The 20,916-nt window shown below is 54.6% G+C and overlaps 1 protein-coding gene across 7 annotated transcripts in view; it reads left to right on the top strand.

Moving 5' to 3' along the window:
- Positions 1-14,522, top strand: part of TBC1D24 (TBC1 domain family member 24) — a 30,746-nt gene extending 16,224 nt beyond the window's left edge. For 2 of the 7 annotated variants that reach the window (XM_030799223.1, XM_012497130.2), the window contains exons 2-8: positions 4,861-5,940; positions 6,533-6,550; positions 7,052-7,210; positions 8,171-8,234; positions 8,605-8,700; positions 9,038-9,260; positions 9,574-14,522. In XM_030799223.1, the coding sequence (XP_030655083.1) occupies positions 4,976-5,940; positions 6,533-6,550; positions 7,052-7,210; positions 8,171-8,234; positions 8,605-8,700; positions 9,038-9,260; positions 9,574-9,728 (1,680 nt within the window). In that variant the 5' untranslated portion in view covers positions 4,861-4,975 and the 3' untranslated portion in view covers positions 9,729-14,522. Of the gene's footprint in view, positions 1-4,524; positions 4,536-4,860; positions 5,941-6,532; positions 6,551-7,051; positions 7,211-8,170; positions 8,235-8,604; positions 8,701-9,037; positions 9,261-9,573 lie in introns of those variants that run through there. The other 5 variants (XM_030799228.1, XM_030799227.1, XM_030799225.1 and 2 more) reach the window with 4 other exon arrangements.
- The last annotated feature ends 6,394 nt before the right edge of the window (positions 14,523-20,916 follow it).

Here is a 20,916-nt window from a genome sequence, read left to right as displayed (position 1 = left end):
GTGAATGCAAGAAGGTTTGGCAGGATATATAGCAAAATATGAATAGCGATTATCTGTATGTAGAAGGGGAGTAGGATTAGAGAGGTAATTTAAACAGAACTCTACATTTTTACTCCCTAATTTTGGTACTATTTGACTTTTTGTGATTTTTGCATTCAAATATCACCGGCGTAATAAAAGACTTTTTTTAACCTAAGGAAACCAATCTGGACCTCGTTTTTATTTATGTATTTATTTTTTGTTTTTGTTTTTATTTTTTTTTTTCAGACAGAGTCTTGCTCTGTCACCCAGGCTGGATGGAGTTCAGTGGTGCAGTCAGGTCTCACTGCAGCCTTGACCTCCTGGGCTCTGGTGATCCTCCCATCTTAGCCTCCTGAGTAGCTGGGACTACAGGTATGCACTACCACGCCTGGCAATTTTTTTTTGTTTGTTTGAGATGGAGTCTCACTCTGCTGTCCAGTTTAGAGTGCAGTGGCGCCATCTTGGCTCACTGCAACCTCTGCCTGCCAGGTTTAAGCAATTCTCCTGCCTCAGCCTCCCAAGTAGCTGGGACTACAGGCATGCGCCACCATACCCAGCTAATTTTTTGTATTTTTAGTAGAGACGGGGTTTTACCTGCTGGCCAGGCTGGTCTCAAACTCCTAACCTTGTGATCCACCTGCCTCGGCCTCCCAAAGTGCTGGGATTACAGGCGTGAGCCACTGTGCCCGGCCCGCCTGGCTAATTTTTGTATTTTTTTGTAGAGATGGGGTTTTGCCATATTGCGTGGGCTAGTCTTGAACTCCTGGGCTTGGCCTCAAAAGATCCTCTCCGTTCAGCCTCCCAAATAGCTGGGATTATAGGTGCATGCCACCATGCCTGGCTATTTTATTTTTGGTAGAGATGAGGTTTCATTATGTTGCCCAGGCTGGTCTTGAACTCCTGGGCTGAAGTGATCCTCCTGCCTGAGCCTCCCAAAGTGCTGGGATTACAGATGTGAGCCCCTGTGCTGGCCTGGACCTGGTTTTTATAGATGCCTTAAATGGGTTGTTGCCTTGTGTGCACAGCCCCAGAAATGTCGTGCTCTTTTTGAGTGAGGGTTTGAGAAACAAGAAAGAATCTAAGGCCTCCCTCGGGGTGTTTTGCACACGTCCTTGGCTCGGGTGTCCCTCTGAGTCCAGCACATCGCTGGACCATTTGCGGCAGCAAACACAACATGGGATCTGCATCTCCCTAAGGGAACTTTGCAAGGTGCACTCACAACTTTTATTGTTTCCAGTTTAATATTCAACCTGAATCTGGGGCCAGCTGAGTGGAGGCTGGTGCTGCTCTGCCCAGCTCCTGTTCTGTTTAGAAACATGTTTATTGCCTTAAGAAGGAGCCAGTTCTTTCACCCAAAGAGGATGGGCCTGGAGTTCCTCCAGAGGCTAGTGGGCCCAGAGCAGGGAAGGAAGGATGTAAGCTGTGGATAACCGACCGACACATGGAAGATTGTGGAGTGTGACCTGGGTGTGGCCGTGCGCATGTGAGTGGACCTGTCAGCAGCTTGCCAATCAGGGTGAGACAGAGGGAGACACGGGTCCGGGTCACCACCCCCCTCCCTGCAGTCCTCCAGCCCTGTGCAGGGGCAAGGTTTTTCCAGTGGGATATATTAAAATCAACTTCGGTGGCTCACGCTTCCAATCTCAGCACTTTGGGAGGCTGAGGCGGGCAGATCACCTGAGGTCGGGAGTTCGAGACCAGCCTGACCAACATGGAGAAACCCTGTCTCTATTAAAAATACAAAATTAACTGGGTGTGGTGGCACATGCCTGTAATCCCAGCTACTTGGGATGCTGAGGCAGGGGAATCACATGAACCCAGGGAGACGGAGGTTGCAGTGAGCTGAGATTACGCCACTGCACTCCAGCCTGGACGACAGTGCGGCACTCTGTCTCAGAAAAATAAATAAATAAAAAATGGCTAAAATCGTAAATTTTTTGTTTGTTTGTTTTGAAATGGAGTCTTTCTCTGTCCCCTGGGCTGGAGTGCAGTGGCGCAATCTCGGCTCACTGCAAGCTCCGCCTCCCAGGCTCACGCCATTCTCCTGCCTCAGCCTCCCGAGTAGCTGGTACTACAGGCGCCCACCACCACCACCCGGCTAATTTTTTTGTATTTTTAGTAGAGACGGGGTTTCACCATGTTAGCCAGGTTGGTCTCGATCTCTTGACCTCATGATCCACCCGCCTCGGCCTCCCAAAGTGCTGGGATTACAGGCGTGAGCCACCGCGCCCGGCCTAAAATGGTAAATTTTATGCTATGTGTATTTTACCCCACACACAAAAACATAGTGTCAGGGTGCTCTCCCAAGACAGTGTCTCGCAGACATACGTTTTACACTATGATTTTTACTTTGCGCGAACGGTTTTAAAGTAGTATTTGCCTTATAATAGGTAGGTGAATGTTCTAGCTGCAAGAGAAACCAGAGTGGTCTGGTCACTTAACCAAAACTTGCTGAAGCAGACCCCTGTGGCACTCTGGGAACTTGTACCATCCCAGGTAGAAAGGTTAGTCTGATGTGCGTAAGCAAGCCTTGCGCTTTTGTGCCCAGGACGGTATCCTTGGGCCAGGGCAGCCACCTGTTGTCCAGAATCCCACAGGGCACATCTTACCCAGTCCTTTTATGTTTGCCTGAGCCCAAGGGTTACTGTTCTTGGAGAAACACCAACCACCCCCACTTGACTTCTGGCCCATTCGGATCCAGAAATGTGCAGTTTTAAGGCTGCAGCACCTTCCATTTAGGTCCCAGGTCTCCCTCTGGAAACACACCTGCTCCTCACCAGAGATTCCTCCCTGGAGCACCTGCCTGAAGCATAGCTTTCAAGCTGGTGGTTTTAGAAAGTTAAGAGCTGGTTTCAGAATTCCGACAGGGTGGGACAGCATAGGCTGCGACTTTCTTACCACGCACAGCTGGTTAAAGAGAACTGGGAATGGGCCGGGCAAGGTGGCTCACGCCTGTAATCCCAACACTTTGGGAGGCCGAGGTGGGTGGATCACGAGATCAAGAGTTCGAGACCAGCCTGGCCAACATGGTGAAACCCCATCTCTACTAATAATACAAAAACTAGCTGGGTGTGGTGGCGGGCGCCTGTAATCCCAGCTACTCAGGAGGCTGAAGGAAGAGAATCACTTGAGCCCGGGAGGCGGAAGTTGCAGTGAGCTGAGATTACGCCACTGCACTCCAGCACGGGCGACAGTGCAAGGCTCTGTCTCAAAAAAAAAAAAAAAAAAAAAAAATGAACTAGAACGAAGCATCTATTTGCTCAAAGTGATCTTCTCAACTGGGGGCTCCTTTTCAGAAGGCCCCCAGGGTGTAGGGTGTGTTTGGGAGCCTGGGGTGGACCATGCTCGAGTGGAAAGGTGTTTTCAGCAGGGTCAGCCTCTTTTTTTGGTAGAGATGGGGTCTCACCATGTTGCCCAGGCTGGTCTTGAACTCCTGGCCTCAACTAGTCCTCCTACCTTGGCCTCCTGAGTAGCTGAGACTGTAGATATCAGCCACTGTGCCCAGCCAAGGGCCAAGCTCTTGAAGCCCCTCTGGGAACTCTATCTCTAGCCTCTCATTACTCAGAATCTGTGACCTATTCCAGTAACTTCGTAAATTCTGTGAAAAGAAGGTGTACTCCAAAGTTTGTAATGGCTTCTCAAAAGGCACTGAAGTGGAAGCCCTTCTAATACTTACACAAAGATTAAGACAAATAATGTGGCTGGGCAACGTGACTCTCACTTGTAATTCCAGCATGGTGGGAAGATCACTTGAGGCCTGCAGTTCAAGGCCAACCTGGGTGACAGAATAAGACCCCATCACACACACACACACACACAAAATTAATAATAATAATAATAATAATAATAATAATAATAATAAACAAAACAGGCCAGGAGCACTGGCTCACGCTTGTAATCTCAGCACTTTGGGAGGCTGTGGTGGGTGGATTGCTTGAGATCAGGAGTTCAAGACCAGTCTGGGTAACATGGCAAAATCTCCTCTCTACTAAAAAGAGAAAAAATTAGCTGGGCGTGGTGGCACCTAACTGTAGTCCCAGCTATAGCTGAGGTGGGAGGATCATCTGAGCCCAGGAGGAAGAAGTTGCAGTGCGCCGAGATGGTGCCATTGCACTCTAGCCTGGATGTCAGCGCAAGACCTTGTCTCAAACAAAACAAAACAAGGCGGGGCACGGTGGCTCATACCTGTAATCCCAACATTTTGGGAGGCCAAGACAGGAGGATAGCTTGAGCCCAGGAGTTCAAGGCCAGCCTGGAGGGCATAGCGAGACCTCATCTCTGCAAAAAAATAAAAAATTAGGCCGGGGCGGTGGTTCTCGTCTGTAATACCACACTTTGGGAGGCCAAGGTGGGCACATCACGAGATCAGGAGCTTGAGACCAGCCTGGCCAACACGGTGAAACCCTGTCTCTACTAAAAATACAAAAAATTAGCCAGGCGTGGTGGTGCATGCCTGTAGTCTCAGCTACTCAGAAGGCTGAGTCAGGAGAATCACTTGAACCAGGGGCGCGGAGGTTGCAGTGAGTGGAGATCGTGACACTACTCCAGCCTGGGTGACAGGGGAGACTCCATCTCAAAAAAAAAAAAAAAAAAAAATTAGCTGGGCATGGCGGTGGACAACTGTCGTCGCAGCTACTCAGGAGGCTGAGGCAAGAAGAGGGTTCAAGCCATTCCAGGCTGCAGAGAGCAGGGTCACGCCACTGCACCGCCCTCCAACCTGGGCAACAGAGCGAGACCCTGTCTCAAAAGAAAAGAAAACTACACCACATTCGAAAAAATGCGTCCTTTTAAAATGTGAACCTTGAAACAGATGATAAAAGTGTTTTTTTAATCCTGCAGAGTGTGAGATGGCAGACAGGTTTGCAGAAAACCCTCAGAAAGGGGGCTGGAGGATTTAGCCACTCTGTCCTCCCCTTCCGGCAGCCCAGGGCCTCCTCCCAAGCACAGCGGCGCTATGGACTCTCCAGGATACAACTGCTTCGTGGACAAAGACAAGATGGACGCTGCCATCCAGGACCTGGGGCCCAAGGAGCTGAGCTGCACTGAACTGCAGGAACTGAAGCAGCTGGCGCGCCAGGGCTACTGGGCCCAAAGCCACGCCCTGCGGGGAAAGGTGTACCAGCGCCTGATCCGGGACATTCCCTGCCGCACGGTCACGCCCGACGCCAGCGTGTACAGCGACATCGTGGGCAAGATCGTGGGCAAGCACAGCAGCAGCTGCCTGCCGCTGCCTGAGTTCGTGGACAACACGCAGGTGCCCAGCTACTGCCTGAATGCGCGCGGTGAGGGGGCCGTGCGCAAGATCCTCCTGTGTATCGCCAACCAGTTCCCCGACATCTCCTTCTGCCCCGCCCTGCCGGCCGTGGTGGCCCTGCTGCTGCACTACAGCATCGACGAGGCTGAGTGCTTCGAGAAGGCCTGCCGCATCCTGGCCTGCAATGACCCCGGCAGGAGGCTGATCGACCAGAGCTTCCTGGCCTTTGAGTCGTCCTGCATGACGTTTGGGGACCTGGTGAACAAGTACTGCCAGGCGGCCCACAAGCTGATGGTGGCCGTGTCGGAGGATGTCCTGCAGGTCTATGCGGACTGGCAGCGCTGGCTGTTTGGGGAGCTGCCCCTCTGCTACTTCGCCCGGGTCTTTGACGTCTTCCTGGTGGAGGGCTACAAGGTGCTGTACCGCGTGGCGCTGGCCATCCTCAAGTTCTTCCACAAAGTGCGGGCCGGGCAGCCGCTGGAGTCGGACAGCGTGAAGCAGGACATCCGCACGTTCGTCAAAGACATCGCCAAGACCGTGTCCCCCGAGAAGCTGCTGGAGAAAGCGTTCGCCATCCGCCTCTTCTCCCGCAAGGAGATCCAGCTCCTGCAGATGGCCAATGAGAAAGCCCTGAAGCAGAAGGGCATCACCGTGAAGCAGAAGAGGTAGGTCCCCGGCAGCCTGTGAGGGGCACACCCGGGGTGGGGGGCTGGGGCAGGATGTGTCTGGCGTGAGCTCATCCTGCCGGCCTCCAGGCGGCCTCTGCCCGTGGTGCACCCAGCCATCTGTGCATGGCTGGAAAGACACTGAAACAGGAATGGCCTTCCCAGTTACAGCCACAGACGAGGGACATCGGGTCCTATCCTCTGGGACCAGGCCCACGGCTGAGATGAAAGCTGATGCTGGCCATGGGGTCAGAAGGCATTGCGGGAGGCCAGGCCCACTCCCAGGGTCATTTCAGGGCAGCCCCTGCTCCACCCCTCAAGCTCTGGGCTCCGTGGCCGGTCTCTGCTGTGGCTGCTGGGCGTGGCCTCCCCGCCTGGAGCACAGCCCCAGGGGAGCAGGGTCAGGAGTTCATGGTGTCCTATGTGGATTTGGCAGCCGGCACTGTGATGGTGCCACGCTGCGGCCTGTTGGCGTGCAGCCCTCTTTCTTCTGGGCCAGCAAAGGCCTGTCGGGGAATCGGTACTCACACTAACCTCTCTTTGTCTGTTTTATTTTTCTTCTCCATGTCCGTTGCTTTCTCCTGTTTTTCAGTGTGTCACTTTCTAAAAGGTAGGTCTGAAACTGTATCTGCACACCTGGCCTCTGTCTTTCCACCAGGCTGACTCTAGGCCAGCTGCTTGCTCTGGGTCCCAGGGCTGCTCTCGTGGCTCAGCTTCAGCAGCGCTGCCTCTGAGCCGGACTGATGCTCAGGCGCCTTCTGTCTGTCTGTCTGCCTGCCTCCCTGCCTGTCTGCCTCTGTCATGCTATCTGCTGGTGCTTGGCTCACCCTAAAGCCTTGTCTTGCCAGAGCAGTTGCTCTCTGTCCTGATTTCTTAGAGAAAAGGTGCATTGTCCCCATCCAAACTGGGCACTTTCCCTTCTGTAATGGGTGGGAGGTGGGAACTTTCTCCCCGTTGGGCACCTAGAACCCGGCCCTAAACTGGGGCCAGGGCAAGCAGGTGAGAAGTTCCTTCTGGGCTTAGTTCCAAAGAGGCTGTGGGGCATACCTCGGGGGGCATGGCCTGGCCCCAGACATGCCTTCAGGCTCTGACCCCTGCTCGCTCCCCTCAGGCAGTTTGTACACTTGGCGGTCCATGCAGAGAACTTCCGCTCGGAGATCGTCAGCGTGAGGGAGATGAGAGACATCTGGTCCTGGGTCCCTGAGCGATTTGCCCTGTGCCAGCCCCTTCTGCTGTTCTCCTCCCTGCAGCATGGGTACAGCCTGGCCAGGTAACACCCCAAGGGGCCAGAGCGGGTGGCAGAGCCGCCCAGCCACGTGTCCTGACCACAGAGGCTGGGAATGGCCTCAAACCTCGGCACCTGGTGAGGCCCTGCTTCTTCCTGTGGGGCCTAAGAATCAGGGTCCCTTTCTGGGCTTCTGTCCTCCCCAGGCCACCCAGACTTTGGGGGTCATGGCAGGCGTGCCACAGCTTGGGGCTGTGCAGGCGTCATGAAGACGCCTGGGAGGTAGGATCCCCACCTCGGAGCTCACAGCATTGTCTTGGTTGGGGGACCATGTGGGCGGCAGGTCCTGGCTGTGCTCACGCCCCACCCTGTCATCCACATGGTGCTCTGTCAGGGGCCCGGGGCATGCTGCCCTCCAGGGTGGTGCTGCCAGATGCAGCCAGGGAGCCTCCCTCCAGCCTTGGACAGCATGTGGCTGTGGGAGCTCTGCGTTGGGCCTGGGGTGACCTGGAGGTGAGGCAGGCAGAGCTGGTCCAGCCCCCACCCAGCACGGTTCACAGGTTCATAACAACTCAAGCATTTTGGCACAGCTGGAGCCACTTCTCCTGGCCCTGCCAAGGACATCAGCCAAGCTCCGGGTGCCACGTTGGCAGACCTGGGCCTCTTTGGCTCCCACGTGCCTGGGCTGCGAGGATGGCCCAAACCTCCCCACCGCAGGGACCTGTTCCTCTGGTTCCTGCTTCCCCAGCCCCTGGCGCTTGGCTCTGCACTGGGGCCTTCCGCTGCAAGGCCTCTCCCCTGAGTCACACCAGGGAAGGCTGTCCTGGGGATGGCAGAGAAGGGCCAGGTGAGAAGAACACCTGGGTGAGGGTGTTGTTGGGACCCAGAGAGAAGGAGGCACAGTTCCCAGGTCTTCGCCCCAAGACAGCCGGGGTCAGCGGAGGCTGCAGGAGGCGGCTGGGAGGGTGTGCAGGGTAACAGCTGGCATGCGTGTCTCTATGCCAGGTTCTACTTCCAGTGTGAAGGACATGAGCCTACCCTCTTGCTCATCAAGACCACGCAGAAGGAGGTGAGCAGGGGCCCTGGAGCCAGAGCTGGCTCTGATGGGCTGCAGGGCCTAGGCCTCCTGGGCTGGAGCCAGAGTCAGAGCGTGGGTATGGCCAGCACATGGGGCTCATCCCACACTCAGGGCCACAAGGGGAAATGAGACTATCCCCAACACAGCCCCCGCCCACCCTCATTGCCAGCCCCAAGCCAGGGGCAGGGTACACACACCTGCAACACTGCCTTTCCCACACCATCCCTGCCCTGAGGTGGGGGTGGGAGACGGCGATGCCTGCACCCCCACCTGTGACCTGGGACAGGCTCGTCAGTAGTCTGGAGCACAGGGATGCTCCTGGGGGCCTGTGGGCACAGCCTCACCCAGACCTTTCCCCCAGGTGTGTGGCGCTTACCTGTCCACAGACTGGAGCGAAAGAAATAAGTTTGGAGGCAAACTGGGCTTCTTTGGGACCGGAGAATGCTTTGTGTTTAGGGTGAGTGGGGCCAAGTGCCCCCCAACCCCCATGCAGACCCTGTAGCTGCATCCCTCCAAGAGCACCTGCCTGCCCTGGGGACACTGTTGGATGTCGCCATGGCAGTCACCCAGCAGCATCATCACCCTGTGTGCTTCCGGGTTTGATCATTCAGCCTCGCGCTGCTCCAGGGCAGGGGGCCTCATCTGCTCGAGCCACCACCTCCCCAGCCCCTGGCTCGGGCTGCAGCCACCTTGGGCTCTGGGTGCAGATTCAAGGGATGAAACGGGCTGTGGCTCTGGCGCAGAGGGGCCTGCGAGCGCCTGTGCCGGCTCCTCACGCTCCCCTTCCACCCCAGCTGCAGCCTGAGGTGCAGCGCTACGAGTGGGTGGTGATCAAGCACCCCGAGCTGACCAAGCCCCCACCCTTGATGGCTGCCGAGCCCACCGCCCCACTCAGCCACTCCGCCTCCTCAGACCCTGCTGACCGCCTCTCGCCCTTCCTGGCCGCTCGCCACTTCAACCTGCCCTCCAAGACCGAGTCCATGTTCATGGCGGGGGGCAGTGACTGCCTCATCGTTGGTGAGCGCCAGCAGACGGGGCCCTGGGATGAGGGTGTGGGGTCCAGGCAGCTGAAGCTGCTGCACCCAGCCCTCCCTGACCGGGGTGGCAGAGAAGAGGCCCTGGCTGTCAGGGTGGACCAGGCATGATGGGTGGGAGGGGGCTGGAAGGGAGGGACCAGCCTGGACAGCCGGTCCTGGGGGCTATGGAGGGTCAAGGGTCTGTGTGGTTTCAGAGAGGCCCATGTAGGGCAGGACAGCTGGGACAGCAGGTGAGGTGCCTGGGGCAGTGCTGATAGGGCAGTCAGGCTGCCGCTGACCTGAGCATCCTGCAGGGGGAGGAGGCGGCCAGGCGCTCTACATCGATGGGGACCTGAACCGGGGCCGCACAAGCCACTGCGACACCTTCAACAACCAGCCCCTCTGCTCCGAGAACTTCCTCATTGCTGCCGTGGAGGCCTGGGGCTTCCAGGACCCTGACACCCAGTGACGGCCTGTGCCATGGTGACTGTGCCACGGTGACTGAGCCGCGGTGGGGTGGTGGGCCAAGGCTGGGCTGCCGCCTCGGGCAGCAGAGAGCAGATGAGACCTCCATGTGGTAGGCAGGGTTGGGGGACAGCAGGACCCCATGGCGTTGCCTGGACCTGCTGCTGCCTCTACCTGGGGTTTGGGCTGGGCTTCCCCAGTCCACCTGCATCTGGGTCAGAGCTGGAGGGGCTGCTCTGCCCCCAGCCCCACCCAGAGCTGGCAAAGGAAGTACCCCCCTCCTCCGTGGAGGCTTCCTTAGCCCAAGGCCTTGGGAGTGCCTGGGTCTTGCTGCCCCTGAGCCTCTCTATGCAGCCTGAGCCCCTGGGGTGGGAGTGGAATGGCAGTGGGAATGTGCAGCTAAGGGTGGGCTTGTGGTGCCCCCTGCTGGTGCCGCATAGCATCGCGCCCTCTCGAACAGGGCCCTGCAGCCTGGCTGGCTGGCGACTGAATGCCAGCGTAGATCCTGAGAACAGACTGGCACCCTTGGGCCTGCCCCCTGGCGGACCCCACCCCCTGTCCCGGGCCTTTGCCCCAGTTCCCTCCCCAGGCCTCCTGGGCCACCTCTCACAGTAACCCTGCTTGGCCCCCTCTGAGGCTCCCCTGGGCTGCGTTTGGGAGCTGCTGGGTGGGAGGAGGAGGGTGGGATTTGTGCTGGGCTCCACCCCCAGGGAGGGTGGGAGCTGGAGGGGGATGTCACATGTCCTTGTGTTTCTGCAGAGCCTGAAGCTTTTGCTGGGCCTCCCTGCGTGTTCCCATCTGAAGAGGTGGCCCCGGGAGAGGCCCTCAGGGACCGACTCAGACCAGCAAGCTCCATTTCCAGGGGTCTGCCCAGAGAAGCCTGGACCCAGGGGGCTTCTCAGCCCCCTTCCCTTCCAGCCCAGGCCTCCTTGAGCTCCTGTAGCCCCTGCAGCTGCCCATTTCACTTCTTTGTCCTTGCAATGACCTGGGGCCCAGGGTCACGCCCAAGCCCCTCTTTGTGGCATGCTCATCTCAGTGCAGCCCCAGCTGCTTCTCTGCACCAGGCCCTGTGCCCTCCCCTGGCCCTGGCTACACAGCACCTCCTTGGCCACCTTGCATGGATGCATGTCCTCCCTCTGTCCCTCTTGTGGTGCTGTGGCTGGCCACGTGTCAGGGTTTTCTGTGAGTCTCTCACCTTACAGCCTTTGGGCCCCTGGGCCCCTGCCCTGCCTGAGCCCTGCGCTGGCCAGATGCAGGTAGGTGCCAAGGGAGGCCTTGCCTCTGGGCACTATAGGGGGCAGCCCCCTGCATTGTGACCTCCCTCCATGCCCCGTGACCTCCTTCAACTGGTCTTGAGGGTCTGGGCACCACGGAGGGGAGAAGGGAGACACAGAGGCCCAAGTGGCTATTCTGGGACCATGGAAGCCTGGGTCACAGAGGCAGGTACCAGCAGTCCTGCCCCCACCCCTGTCCCTGCTGGCCTCCAGCCAGTGCCACTTGGAGTCCCCTGCACCGTGCCACTGTCCATCCCTGCACCATTGCCTGCTCCTCCCATGGGGCTTTAGCCTCCCCTGACCATCTGCTCACGTAGCCTCTGACTGGGCCCACAGTGGTGAGGAGGAAGGACCGGGAACCCTGTGTTGCTTTGGGCAAGCTGACAAACCCGTCTGCAACTCAGCTTCCCCAACTGTGAAACGGGGCCAGTCCCCACGCCCTGCTGTCCTCCTCAGAGGACTGTTGAGAGGCTCGCAAGGGGACAGGGTGAATCCCTCTCACGGGGAAGGGGAGAGGTATGGCAGGGAAGTCGCCACTCATCTCACAGCCCACCGCAGCCCTCCAGGCCCCCGCCTGAGCCCCTGAGGCCCTCGTCTGTACCGCCAGCTTTGATGTTCATTAAACATGGTCTTGCTGCATCAACTCCAAGGCTCCAAGCCGAGTCTGATCTCTTCAGCCAGAGGGGCCTCCGGAGGCTTCGTGGGCCTACAGCCCAGCAGGTGTGGGAGGCTGCCGCTGTAGTGCCCACCCACATTCTGTGACTGGAATGCTGCAAGCCTCTTCCAGAGGGAGCCTCCAGGAGCAGGGAAGGCATATCCGCGGACCATTTGTAGGTTTCCCTCTGCAAACTTCCTGAACTGGGTGGTGATTTTTCTGGCAAGTTAAGTCCAGCAGGTTCTGCGTGGCTGCCCCAGGGGGCCGCACCCCGGCCTTCCAGTGATCTGGACCAGGAAGACGGATTGCTGCTGGGTCATGATTTCCACATCATGAGCGAAGTTCTTTGTTTTTTGTGTGCATGCAAAATATTGTTTCTTTAAATTTAATATATTTTCCTAACTTTTCTACTAACCTAGAAGGTATGTGTGATTATTATCTTTTTTATTCTTATCACTGTACTTGTTATTATCTGATATTAGGTATTCTCAAATAGAACATAATTTATTTTGTTAATGTTCTCTATTTCTTCTTGATTATTTATTAGCTTTGGATGTTAAAAATTAGCCAAAAGTGGCTGCTCTGCCTATGAAGTAGCCATTCTTTGTTTAAAAAAAAAAAAGCCAACATTTGATGAAATTGCATAATAAATTATCATTTGTTTTTAGAAATATTCAAACAATTATTTTTTGATTATTATTATTTTTTTTGAGACAGAATCGCCCAGGCTGGAGTGCAGCGGCGTGATCTTGGCTCACTGCAACCTCCGCCTCCCGGGTTCAAGCGATTCTCCTGCCTCAGCCTCCTGAGTAGCCGGAATTACAGGCATACGCCACCACGCTCAGCTAAATTTTTTTTGTATTTTTAGTAGAGGCGGGGTTTCACCATGTTGGTCAGGCTGGTCTTGAACTCCTGACCTCGTGATCCACCCACCTTGGCCTCCCAAAGTGCTGGGATTACAGGTGTGAGCCACCATGCCTAGCCTATTTTTTTATTTTTTTGAATAGACCACTTTGTGCTGAATAAGTGTTTAACATTTATTTTTAAAACAACAATTGAACCTAATTTAAAATAGTTTATTAACTGAATTCATTAAAGCAGATTATATGCCTTTGGGGCTTCAGAAAATCAGTTTAAACAGAAGAACTTTTGAGAGTAAGTCATTTGTACTTGAATTTTTTCAGAGTTTTAATGAACTAAAGTATTTTAATTTTTCTATTTTTGTAAGCCGTGTACTTCATTTTTTGAGTTTTTCAGTGGAATTTGTTTTAAAACATTTTGAAGATTTCAGAGGCCTTCATATTTCTCTTATCCACTTTCTGAACCCATAAAGCCTTTGCAGTCTCCGTGAGTAGTTTATATTTAATAATTTAGTTGTGTACCTTTTTATTTTGAAGTAATTTTTGATTTGCAGAAGAGTTGCAGAGATGGTACAGGGTTTCCATGTACCCTCACCTTCCTCCATGTCAATATCAAAACAAAGAAATGAGCATTGTTGTATTGCTGTTAACTAAACCACAGGCCTATTGAGATTGCCCCGTTTTTGTTTTTTTTTGTTGTTTTTTTTTGTTTTTTTGAGACAGATTCTCGCTCTGTCGCCCAGGCTGGAGTGCAGTGGCGCGATCTCGGCTCACTGCAAGCCCCGCCTCCCGGGTTCACGCGATTCTCCTGCCTCAGCCTCCTGAGTAGCTGGGGCTACAGGCGCCCACCACCACGCCCGGCTAATTTTTTTATATTTTTAGTAGAGACAGGGTTTCATCTTGTTAGCCAGGATGGTCTCAGTCTCCTGACCTCGTCATCCGCCCGCCTCAGCCTCCCAAAGTGCTGGGATTACAGGCGTGAGCCACTGCGCCCGGCCGAGATTGCCCCTTTTTTTCCCACTGTCCAGGAATCGATTTGATTTTTACAGTTATTTACTTTGTCACATTTTACTAAGTCCACAATGTCATCAAACTCACAAAACCACTGGTCAAAAAAACCCAAATGGCCACTCATTAGGCAATATAGCACCTGCCTCAAATTTGGGTTCATATGGATTTTTTTTTCTCCCTTTTTGTGGAGAACATAGTCTTGCTATGTTGCCCAGGCCAGTCTTGAAGTCCCCGGCTCAAGCGATCCTCCCGCCTCTGCCTCTCTAAGTTCTGGGATTGCAGGCGTGAGCCACTGGGCCCAGCTCATCTGGATTCTTGCTGGTTTTCTTTGTCAGCCTAAATGTCTTGTTTGCATGGAGAAATTATCAAATGAAGCAGGAGTGCCAAACAAGCCTCATAGGCGCTTCACCCTACAACATCTATGTTAGGTAGAAAAGTATGTGGATTTTTTAAAATAATCTGGTATAAAGAGTTTTTAAGAACTATCTTCATCATCTTAGTATCAGATTGTGCTTGAGAAGTTAGGTACAATGTAATGTGACTCATTTCTAAAAACAAAATGCCTCCCACAGTTGCAGACTCACTCATTTTACCACACTATGGAATTTGTCAACGCCTTTGCTTGGGACCAAGGAAGCAAAGTCAGTGGATACCGTGTCCTGTAGACGTGTGACCTGTGATAAGGCACAGGCAACACGAACCGGCAAAAACATTGGCATTTGGTCAAATGCTTATGAGCTAAGGATCGAAGGGAAAACATAGTTGTGTGAATAATTTTACCTCTTAGTTCTTATGAAGGATGGTTATTGGGCTGGAAAAATGTTTATTGGACTGATGCTTTGGAGCCTCTCAATGAATGTAATAAAAAAAATGTGTAGTGAGCACAAATGTATGGATTTGCAGCACAATCCAACTTTGAAAATGTGAAAATAAGTGAGTTAGTGATATGTTTGGTTGGTGTTAATTTGAGTCCTAAATAAAAGTGAGAACTGGTAAAAGAAGGTCACTGTGAAATAACTTGCTATGAGAAGGCTTAGAGGGATGGGAAGTCCTGGGTGCCTCTTCTGCAGGGTGTCGGAGGAGAGAGGGAGGCACTAGGTTGATAAGACTGCATCTGTGCATTGTGGTCACCAGTGAGTCTCTCCACTGAGGCGACAGATACATGTCTGCTGCATTTGCAGCCATGGCCGGTGAGAACGGCATCCTTCCCTGATCTGTCTTGTTTTCTTTTGTTCCTAGTGCCTGCTGTGTGGACAACTACACTCAGCAAAGTTTAAGGGAGACTTAGAGGAGGCACCACGAAGAATCAGTGTCAAACGTTTCATCAGGAATCCCTGTCAAGGCCGGGTGTGGTGGCTCACACCTGTAATCCCAAGACTTTAGGAGGCTGAGGTGGGTGGGTTGTTTGAGTCCAGGAGTTTGAGACCAGCCTGGGCAGCACAGGGAGACTCCATCTCCACAAAAAAATAGTAAAGAACCCCTGTCATGTGTAAAACCGAGTATCAAAAAGCAAACTCAACCTTTCTGATTCAAAATTTCAAAATAGGTATTTCCTTTGAAAGTTTGCGTCTATATATATTTTTTTTCTTTCTTTCTTTCTTTCTTTTTTTTTTTTTGAGATGGAGTCTCACTCTATCGCCCAGGCTGGAGTGCAGTGGTGCAATCTCGGCTCGCTGCAAGCCCCGCCTCCTGGGTTCACACCATTCTCCTGCCTCAGCCTCCCGAGTAGCTGGGGGCTACAGGCACCCGCTACCACACCCGGCTAATTTTTTTGTATTTTTAGTAGAGAAGGGGTTTCACCGTGTTAGTCAGGATGGTCTCCATCTCCTGACCTTGTGATCCGCCCGCCTCGGCCTCCCAAAGTGCTGGGATTATAGGGGTGAGCCACCGCGCCCGGCCACATGTCTTTTCTAGTACCTTGTGTTTAATTGTGGATCGGTATATTACAAAGAAAAATAGAATGCCTTTTTTCTTTTGAGCCCTGCACGGATGCCCCCTCCCTGTCCAGTTCCTCCAGTGAGACCGAGGCTGCTGGGGGCCCTCCCTGCAGCTGCTGTGGAGCCTCTGCCTGCTGTCACGTGAGCTGCCTCTGCCCACTCTATCCTCTTGAGTTCCTCTTCCCCAGACTGGACACGGGGGTGGCCCCTTCCTGCCAAGCCCTCTTTCTTTGCTCCTCATAACACCTTCCTGCAGTACCTTCAGGGGACTGTTGGGGCAGCGCCTGTCCTGGTTCTGAGAGGCCTCCTGGTCTGCTAGCCTGGCAGGAAGCTTGGCCTCCAACACAGCCACAGGCTCTCTGGCACCACGTTTCTTTCAGTTCCTCTGAACTGAAAGCCTCTGTTTCCCGGCCTTTGCACGTGCTGTTTTCCACTCCTCATGCCTGGGCCCTAGTATCCCTCCCAGGATTCCCCTGAGCTCCCCGCTGAGGCTGGGTCCCCGTTCTAGCTTCACAGCACCTGAGACAGGTGTTGGCTGGTCTCCCCACCCCCCGTCCTAAAGACTGTCAGCCTCAAGGGGCAGGAGTGCCCAGCACTGCAGAATGAACTGAAGCCCCTGTGGGTTGGTCTGCACTGCTGCTGTACGTCCAGGGTGATCGGAGATTCTCTAGGTTTGCTCCTGGGGCCTGTGGTGGCGGGACACCCCCTTCCCCCACCCGCCACGCTCCCTGCAGTAACTCTTGCACTTACTGTAAGTGCTTGAACTGTCTTGTGGTTGACATTAGGACACACACTCAGGCCAGAGTTGGGCAAGACTGTTCCTGAGCAGAGCGTGCAGAGCGCTCTGGCCTGGGAGGTGGGGCACGGGGCTGCTTCCTTCTGCAGGCCAGCTCAGTGTGGGGCTGGTGTCTGCCCAGAGCTTGACCAGGCAGTGCCACCCCCTCCCTTCCTGCCGCCTCTACCACCAGCCTTCCCTCAGACTGCTTTCTGGGCCTAGTCTGTGGCAGGTGTCCGGGGCACATTCTTCCCTCTAGCCTGCCATGAAACTGTTCATTGTCCTTTTAAAAAAATTGAAGTGAAATTGACATATTAGCCAACCATTTGAACGACCCCAGACAGAGGTGGTGGTTGCATGAATGAGCATGTTGTGCAACCACCACGTCTAGTTCCACGGCATTTCCCCACTCCTAAAGGAAAACCTGTCCCCAGCAAGCAGTTGCTCCCCATTCCTCTCTATCTTATGGCTTTGGGTTTTGTTTTCATGTTTTTTTGTTGTTGTTGTTGTTGTTTTGTTTTGTTTTTTTTTGTTTTGAGTCGGAGTCTCGCTCTGTCACCCAGGCTGGAGTGCAGTGGCATGATCTCGGCTCACTGCAACCTCCCCCTCCTGGGTTGAAGCGATTCTCCTGCCTCAGCCTCCCTAGTAGCTGGGATTACAGGCACCTGCCACCACGCCCGGCTAATTTTTGCATTTTTAGTAGAGACAGGATTTCACCATGTCGGCCAGGCTGGTCTCCAACTCCTGACCATAGGTGATCCACCCACTTTGGCCTCACAAAATGCTGGGATTACAGGTGTGAGCCACTGCGCCCGACCAGTCTGTGACTTATTTAAATACAAACTGGATCATGTTTCTCCTCTGCTCTATGCTCTCTCTTCATCTTTCAAGTCTTAATTCAGAGATCACCTCTTCTGGGACCCACTGAGCTAGTCCCAGCACCTCCTTCCCTTGTCCCCCCTTCTTCTAGGAACCACGTTTCTGGAGTAGCATTGGCTGTACCACTGGGGACGCTGCTGCTCCCTGGTAGGCTGCCAGGTCTTGAGGGTAGGGACTCTAACTTGTCTTTGTCTGGCAGGGGCCTCACTCAGCACCTGGCATAATAGTAGGTGCTCAGGGAACTCAATGAATGGGTCAGGGTCTGAGGCGGGCAAGGGCTGTGGCGGTGAGCCCTGGCTCCCTGGGTGGAGTGTGAGGAGGCCGTGTTGACCTTCAGGGTGCACCCCGAGACCAGACGTGGAGTCCAGGCTGCCTAGGGCTGAGCGTTTATCTGACACCCATTCGGAAAACCTGGTCGTGGTGCAGGTGCAGCCCCTGGCCCTGGTCATTTGGAAGTTTGTGTCAAAAAAACCCAAGTGGCTACTATAGCACCTGTGAGCCAGCGGGGTCCTCCACCTGCCCACCTGCCCACCTGCCCACCTGCCCACCTGCCCACCTGGCTGCAGAAGAAACGCCGAACACTGCCGCCTAGTGGTCAGGGCCGGCTGGAGTCCCTGCCCACCCCGCCGGGTCCTCAAACAGGAGGACACACTCAGGCCCTTTTCCATCAACCCTCAAAGCTTGGGGTGGGCGAGAAGGGGGAGCTGCCCTGTCCTTGGGGTCATTGCAGTCATCTGCCTCCGACCTCTTGCCCCCTCAGTGCCTGCTGTCCAGCGGGAGCAGCTCAGGGCTCCACCTCCCCTGCTGCCCTCGACTTTGGGGAGCCTCCTTGCACGAAGCAGCTTGTGCAGTGCCGAGTCCTACGTGCGCCATGTTGTCTTTACCTCTGGCATGTTTTTTTATTTAAACATGGGACGCAGAGCTTGCGGTGAGCCGGGATTGCGCCACTGCAATCCAGCCTGGGTGACAGAGTGACACTCCATCTCAAAAATAAATAAATAAATAAATAAATAAAATTTCACTGTATCATTGTTTAAGCCTTAACTTTTAATGATAAGAAAATAAAGCACCTTTGGTCATACCCCTGATGGTACACCTGTGTTCTTGGCCCATTTCCTCCGGCCCTGCTGGGGCCACACATGGCTCTCCTGGAAGCAGGTCGAGAGCGCCCAGTGCCATCTCCCAGCATTGTGCCCTTCTGGGTGTGTCCTCAGGGCAACTCAGAAGGATGGCTGTCTCCAGGGACACTGTCGTCTGCAGATGAGGCTGCCCCCCCAGCCCTTTGTGATGGCTTCTTCCAGAGAAGTTCATCTCTCCAGTCACACGTGGGACTTTATTCCTCGTCTCTTTATCCCCATCCTCCCCTACCCTTGCCGGGGTCTCTGCAAAATGCTGCTGATCCCTCCTGCAGGAGCCCACCCTACATTTCTCTACTACTCCTGTTGGGGTCTCTGACCTGAGTTTCTCAAAGCCCCTCCCCCAGTTCCTGGAAATCCCCGCTGCTGTAGTAGTGACAGGCCAGGGGCTCGTGACCTGTGGTTTCACGCCAGGGGGGAAGTAGCTGTGAGGGGAGGAGACAGATGTGTGTCTCTGGCCATCCCCACCCCAGAGTCCACTCCACCCTGGGGTCCTGCCCGGTGCTGGGAGACCAAGGGGAAGGAGATCTGGGTCCTTCCTAGCCCTGTCACTGGTCATCAGTCACCTGTGGAGCCCACGACAGAGGCAGGCCCTGGAGCTCCAGTTTCAGGTTCCCTCGGCAGCTGCTAGCTGGATGCCTGGCAAGGCTCTTAACCTTCTGAGGCCTGTTTCCCTGACCAGGAAATGAGGGTCACGGTGAGAGTGAGGGGTGATGGTGCCCAGACAGGGCGTGGCCCACCCTGGTGCTCAGGAAATACCACCTGTGTGTGTCTGGCACCCTACCAGGTCAAGGACACAGAAAAAGAGTCACAGCGACCCTCAGTGGGGGAGGCAGTGAGCGGAAAAAAAAATCACAGAGGCTGGGCGTGGTGGCCCACACCTGTAATCCCAGCACTTTGGGAGGCCGAGGCAGGTGGATCACGAGGTCAGGAGTTCAAGACCATCCTGGCTAACATGGTGAAACCCCGTCTCTACTAAAAATACAAAAAATTAGCCGGGCGCAGTGGCGGGTGCTGTAGTCCCAGCTACTCCAAAGGCTGAGGCAGGAGAATCGCTTGAACCCAGGAGGTGGAGGTTGAAGTGAGCCGAGATCGTGCCACTGCACTCCAGCCTGGGTGACACAGCGAGACGCCATCTCAAAAAAAAAAAATCACAGAGTGTGAGGGGAGCATCCAGAGTGGCCTGAAGGAGGTGTCTGAGGAGGAAGAAGGAGGGGAAGGAAAGGAGGGCTTCCTGGAGGAGGTGGTGTTCTAAATACTGAGACCTATTTCTTTTTCTTTTTTTTTTTTTTTTTTTTTTTTTTTTGAGACAGAGTCTTGCTCTGTCGCCCAGGCTGGAATGCAGTGAGGCTATCTCGGCTCAGTGCAACCTCCGCCTCCTGGGTTCAAGCGATTCTCCTGCCTCAGCCTCTGGAGTAGCTGGGATTACGGGTGCGTGCCACCACGCCCAGCTGATTTTTTGTATTTTTAGTAGAGACAGGGTTTTGCCGTGTTAGCCTCGGTCTCCCAAAATGTTGGGATTACAGGCACCCGGCCAACTGAGGTGCATTTCTTAAGTAGGGAGTGAGGAAGAGCGTTGGTGCAGACACAGGTGATGCAGACACGTTGTGGGGCTGGTGGTGAGAAGCGGGAGGGGACCAGGGAGGGCCCCTGAGGGGCTGAAGGATTCCAGGATGGAAAGTGCCCTTTGGAAAGATCCTGTGGCTTTAAGGTGAAGACTGGGTTGATTGGGGGTAGGTGATGAGAAGACCTAGGCTAGGCAGCGGCAGGGGCAGGGGCAGGGACACAAGCTGGGGAGGCAGGATCTCGGGATCCTGAGTAATAGAGAGTGGGGAGGGAGCAGTGTCGTGACGTCAGGCTGCAGGGGGGATGGGCATGCCTTCTGCGGGAATGGAAATAGCCCAGTGGAAGCTGGTGTTGAAGGGGTGGGGGCGAGCTCAGCTTCAGACATGCCAGCTTGAGGTGTCAGGAGCCATACTGGAGACCCAGTGTGACCTCTCACACTAGAACTTAGGCAGAAAATGAATGGGTAAGAGGTCAGTGAGCACAGCTGACCCACTCCCTGCTCCTGCAGAGGGAAGTCTCTCCACGTCCCCATGTCCCCAGTCCTGGTGTTTCAGCCACTGTGGAGTTAGGTGCACTTTGCCCACCCTACACTGTTTTGTTTGAGACGAGGTCTCACTTTGTTGCCCAGGCTGGTCTTAAACTCCTGGGATCAAGTGATCCTCCCACCTCGGCCTCCCACAGTGCTGGGATTACAGGTGGGAGGCACCGCGCCCGGCCCACCCCTGAGCTTGGACTGTACTGTTTCTCCATGGTGGGCTGCTCTGCGCCACCTTTCCTTAGTCTGAATTCGGCCCCAGGCAGCAGCCTTCCTGGCCTATGCTTTCCTGGAGGGCTTGGAGTTATGGGGGCAGGCACTGGTGTTGCTCTCACTCAGAGGGCGGTCGGGGCTGGAATGGTGCAGGTGAGGGACAAGACGGTGTAAGATGGGGGACAAAGTCAGGGCAAGGACGGGATCAAAAGCAGGGGAAGGGCAGAGCCAGGGGCAGCCCTGGGAATGCCAGGACCTGCAGCAAAATTGGGGCTACAGGGCCTTGTGACTCCAGGAAGAATGAGGGCGTCTGAGGTTTAGGAAGTCCGCAGGAGAGAGGAGAGTGCGTGG

This window comes from Nomascus leucogenys, chromosome 18, assembly GCF_006542625.1.
Source record: "Nomascus leucogenys isolate Asia chromosome 18, Asia_NLE_v1, whole genome shotgun sequence".
NCBI lineage: Eukaryota > Metazoa > Chordata > Mammalia > Primates > Hylobatidae > Nomascus > Nomascus leucogenys.
The sequence above is the reverse complement of the archived record's forward strand: the minus strand, read 5'-3'. Positions and strand labels throughout refer to the sequence as shown.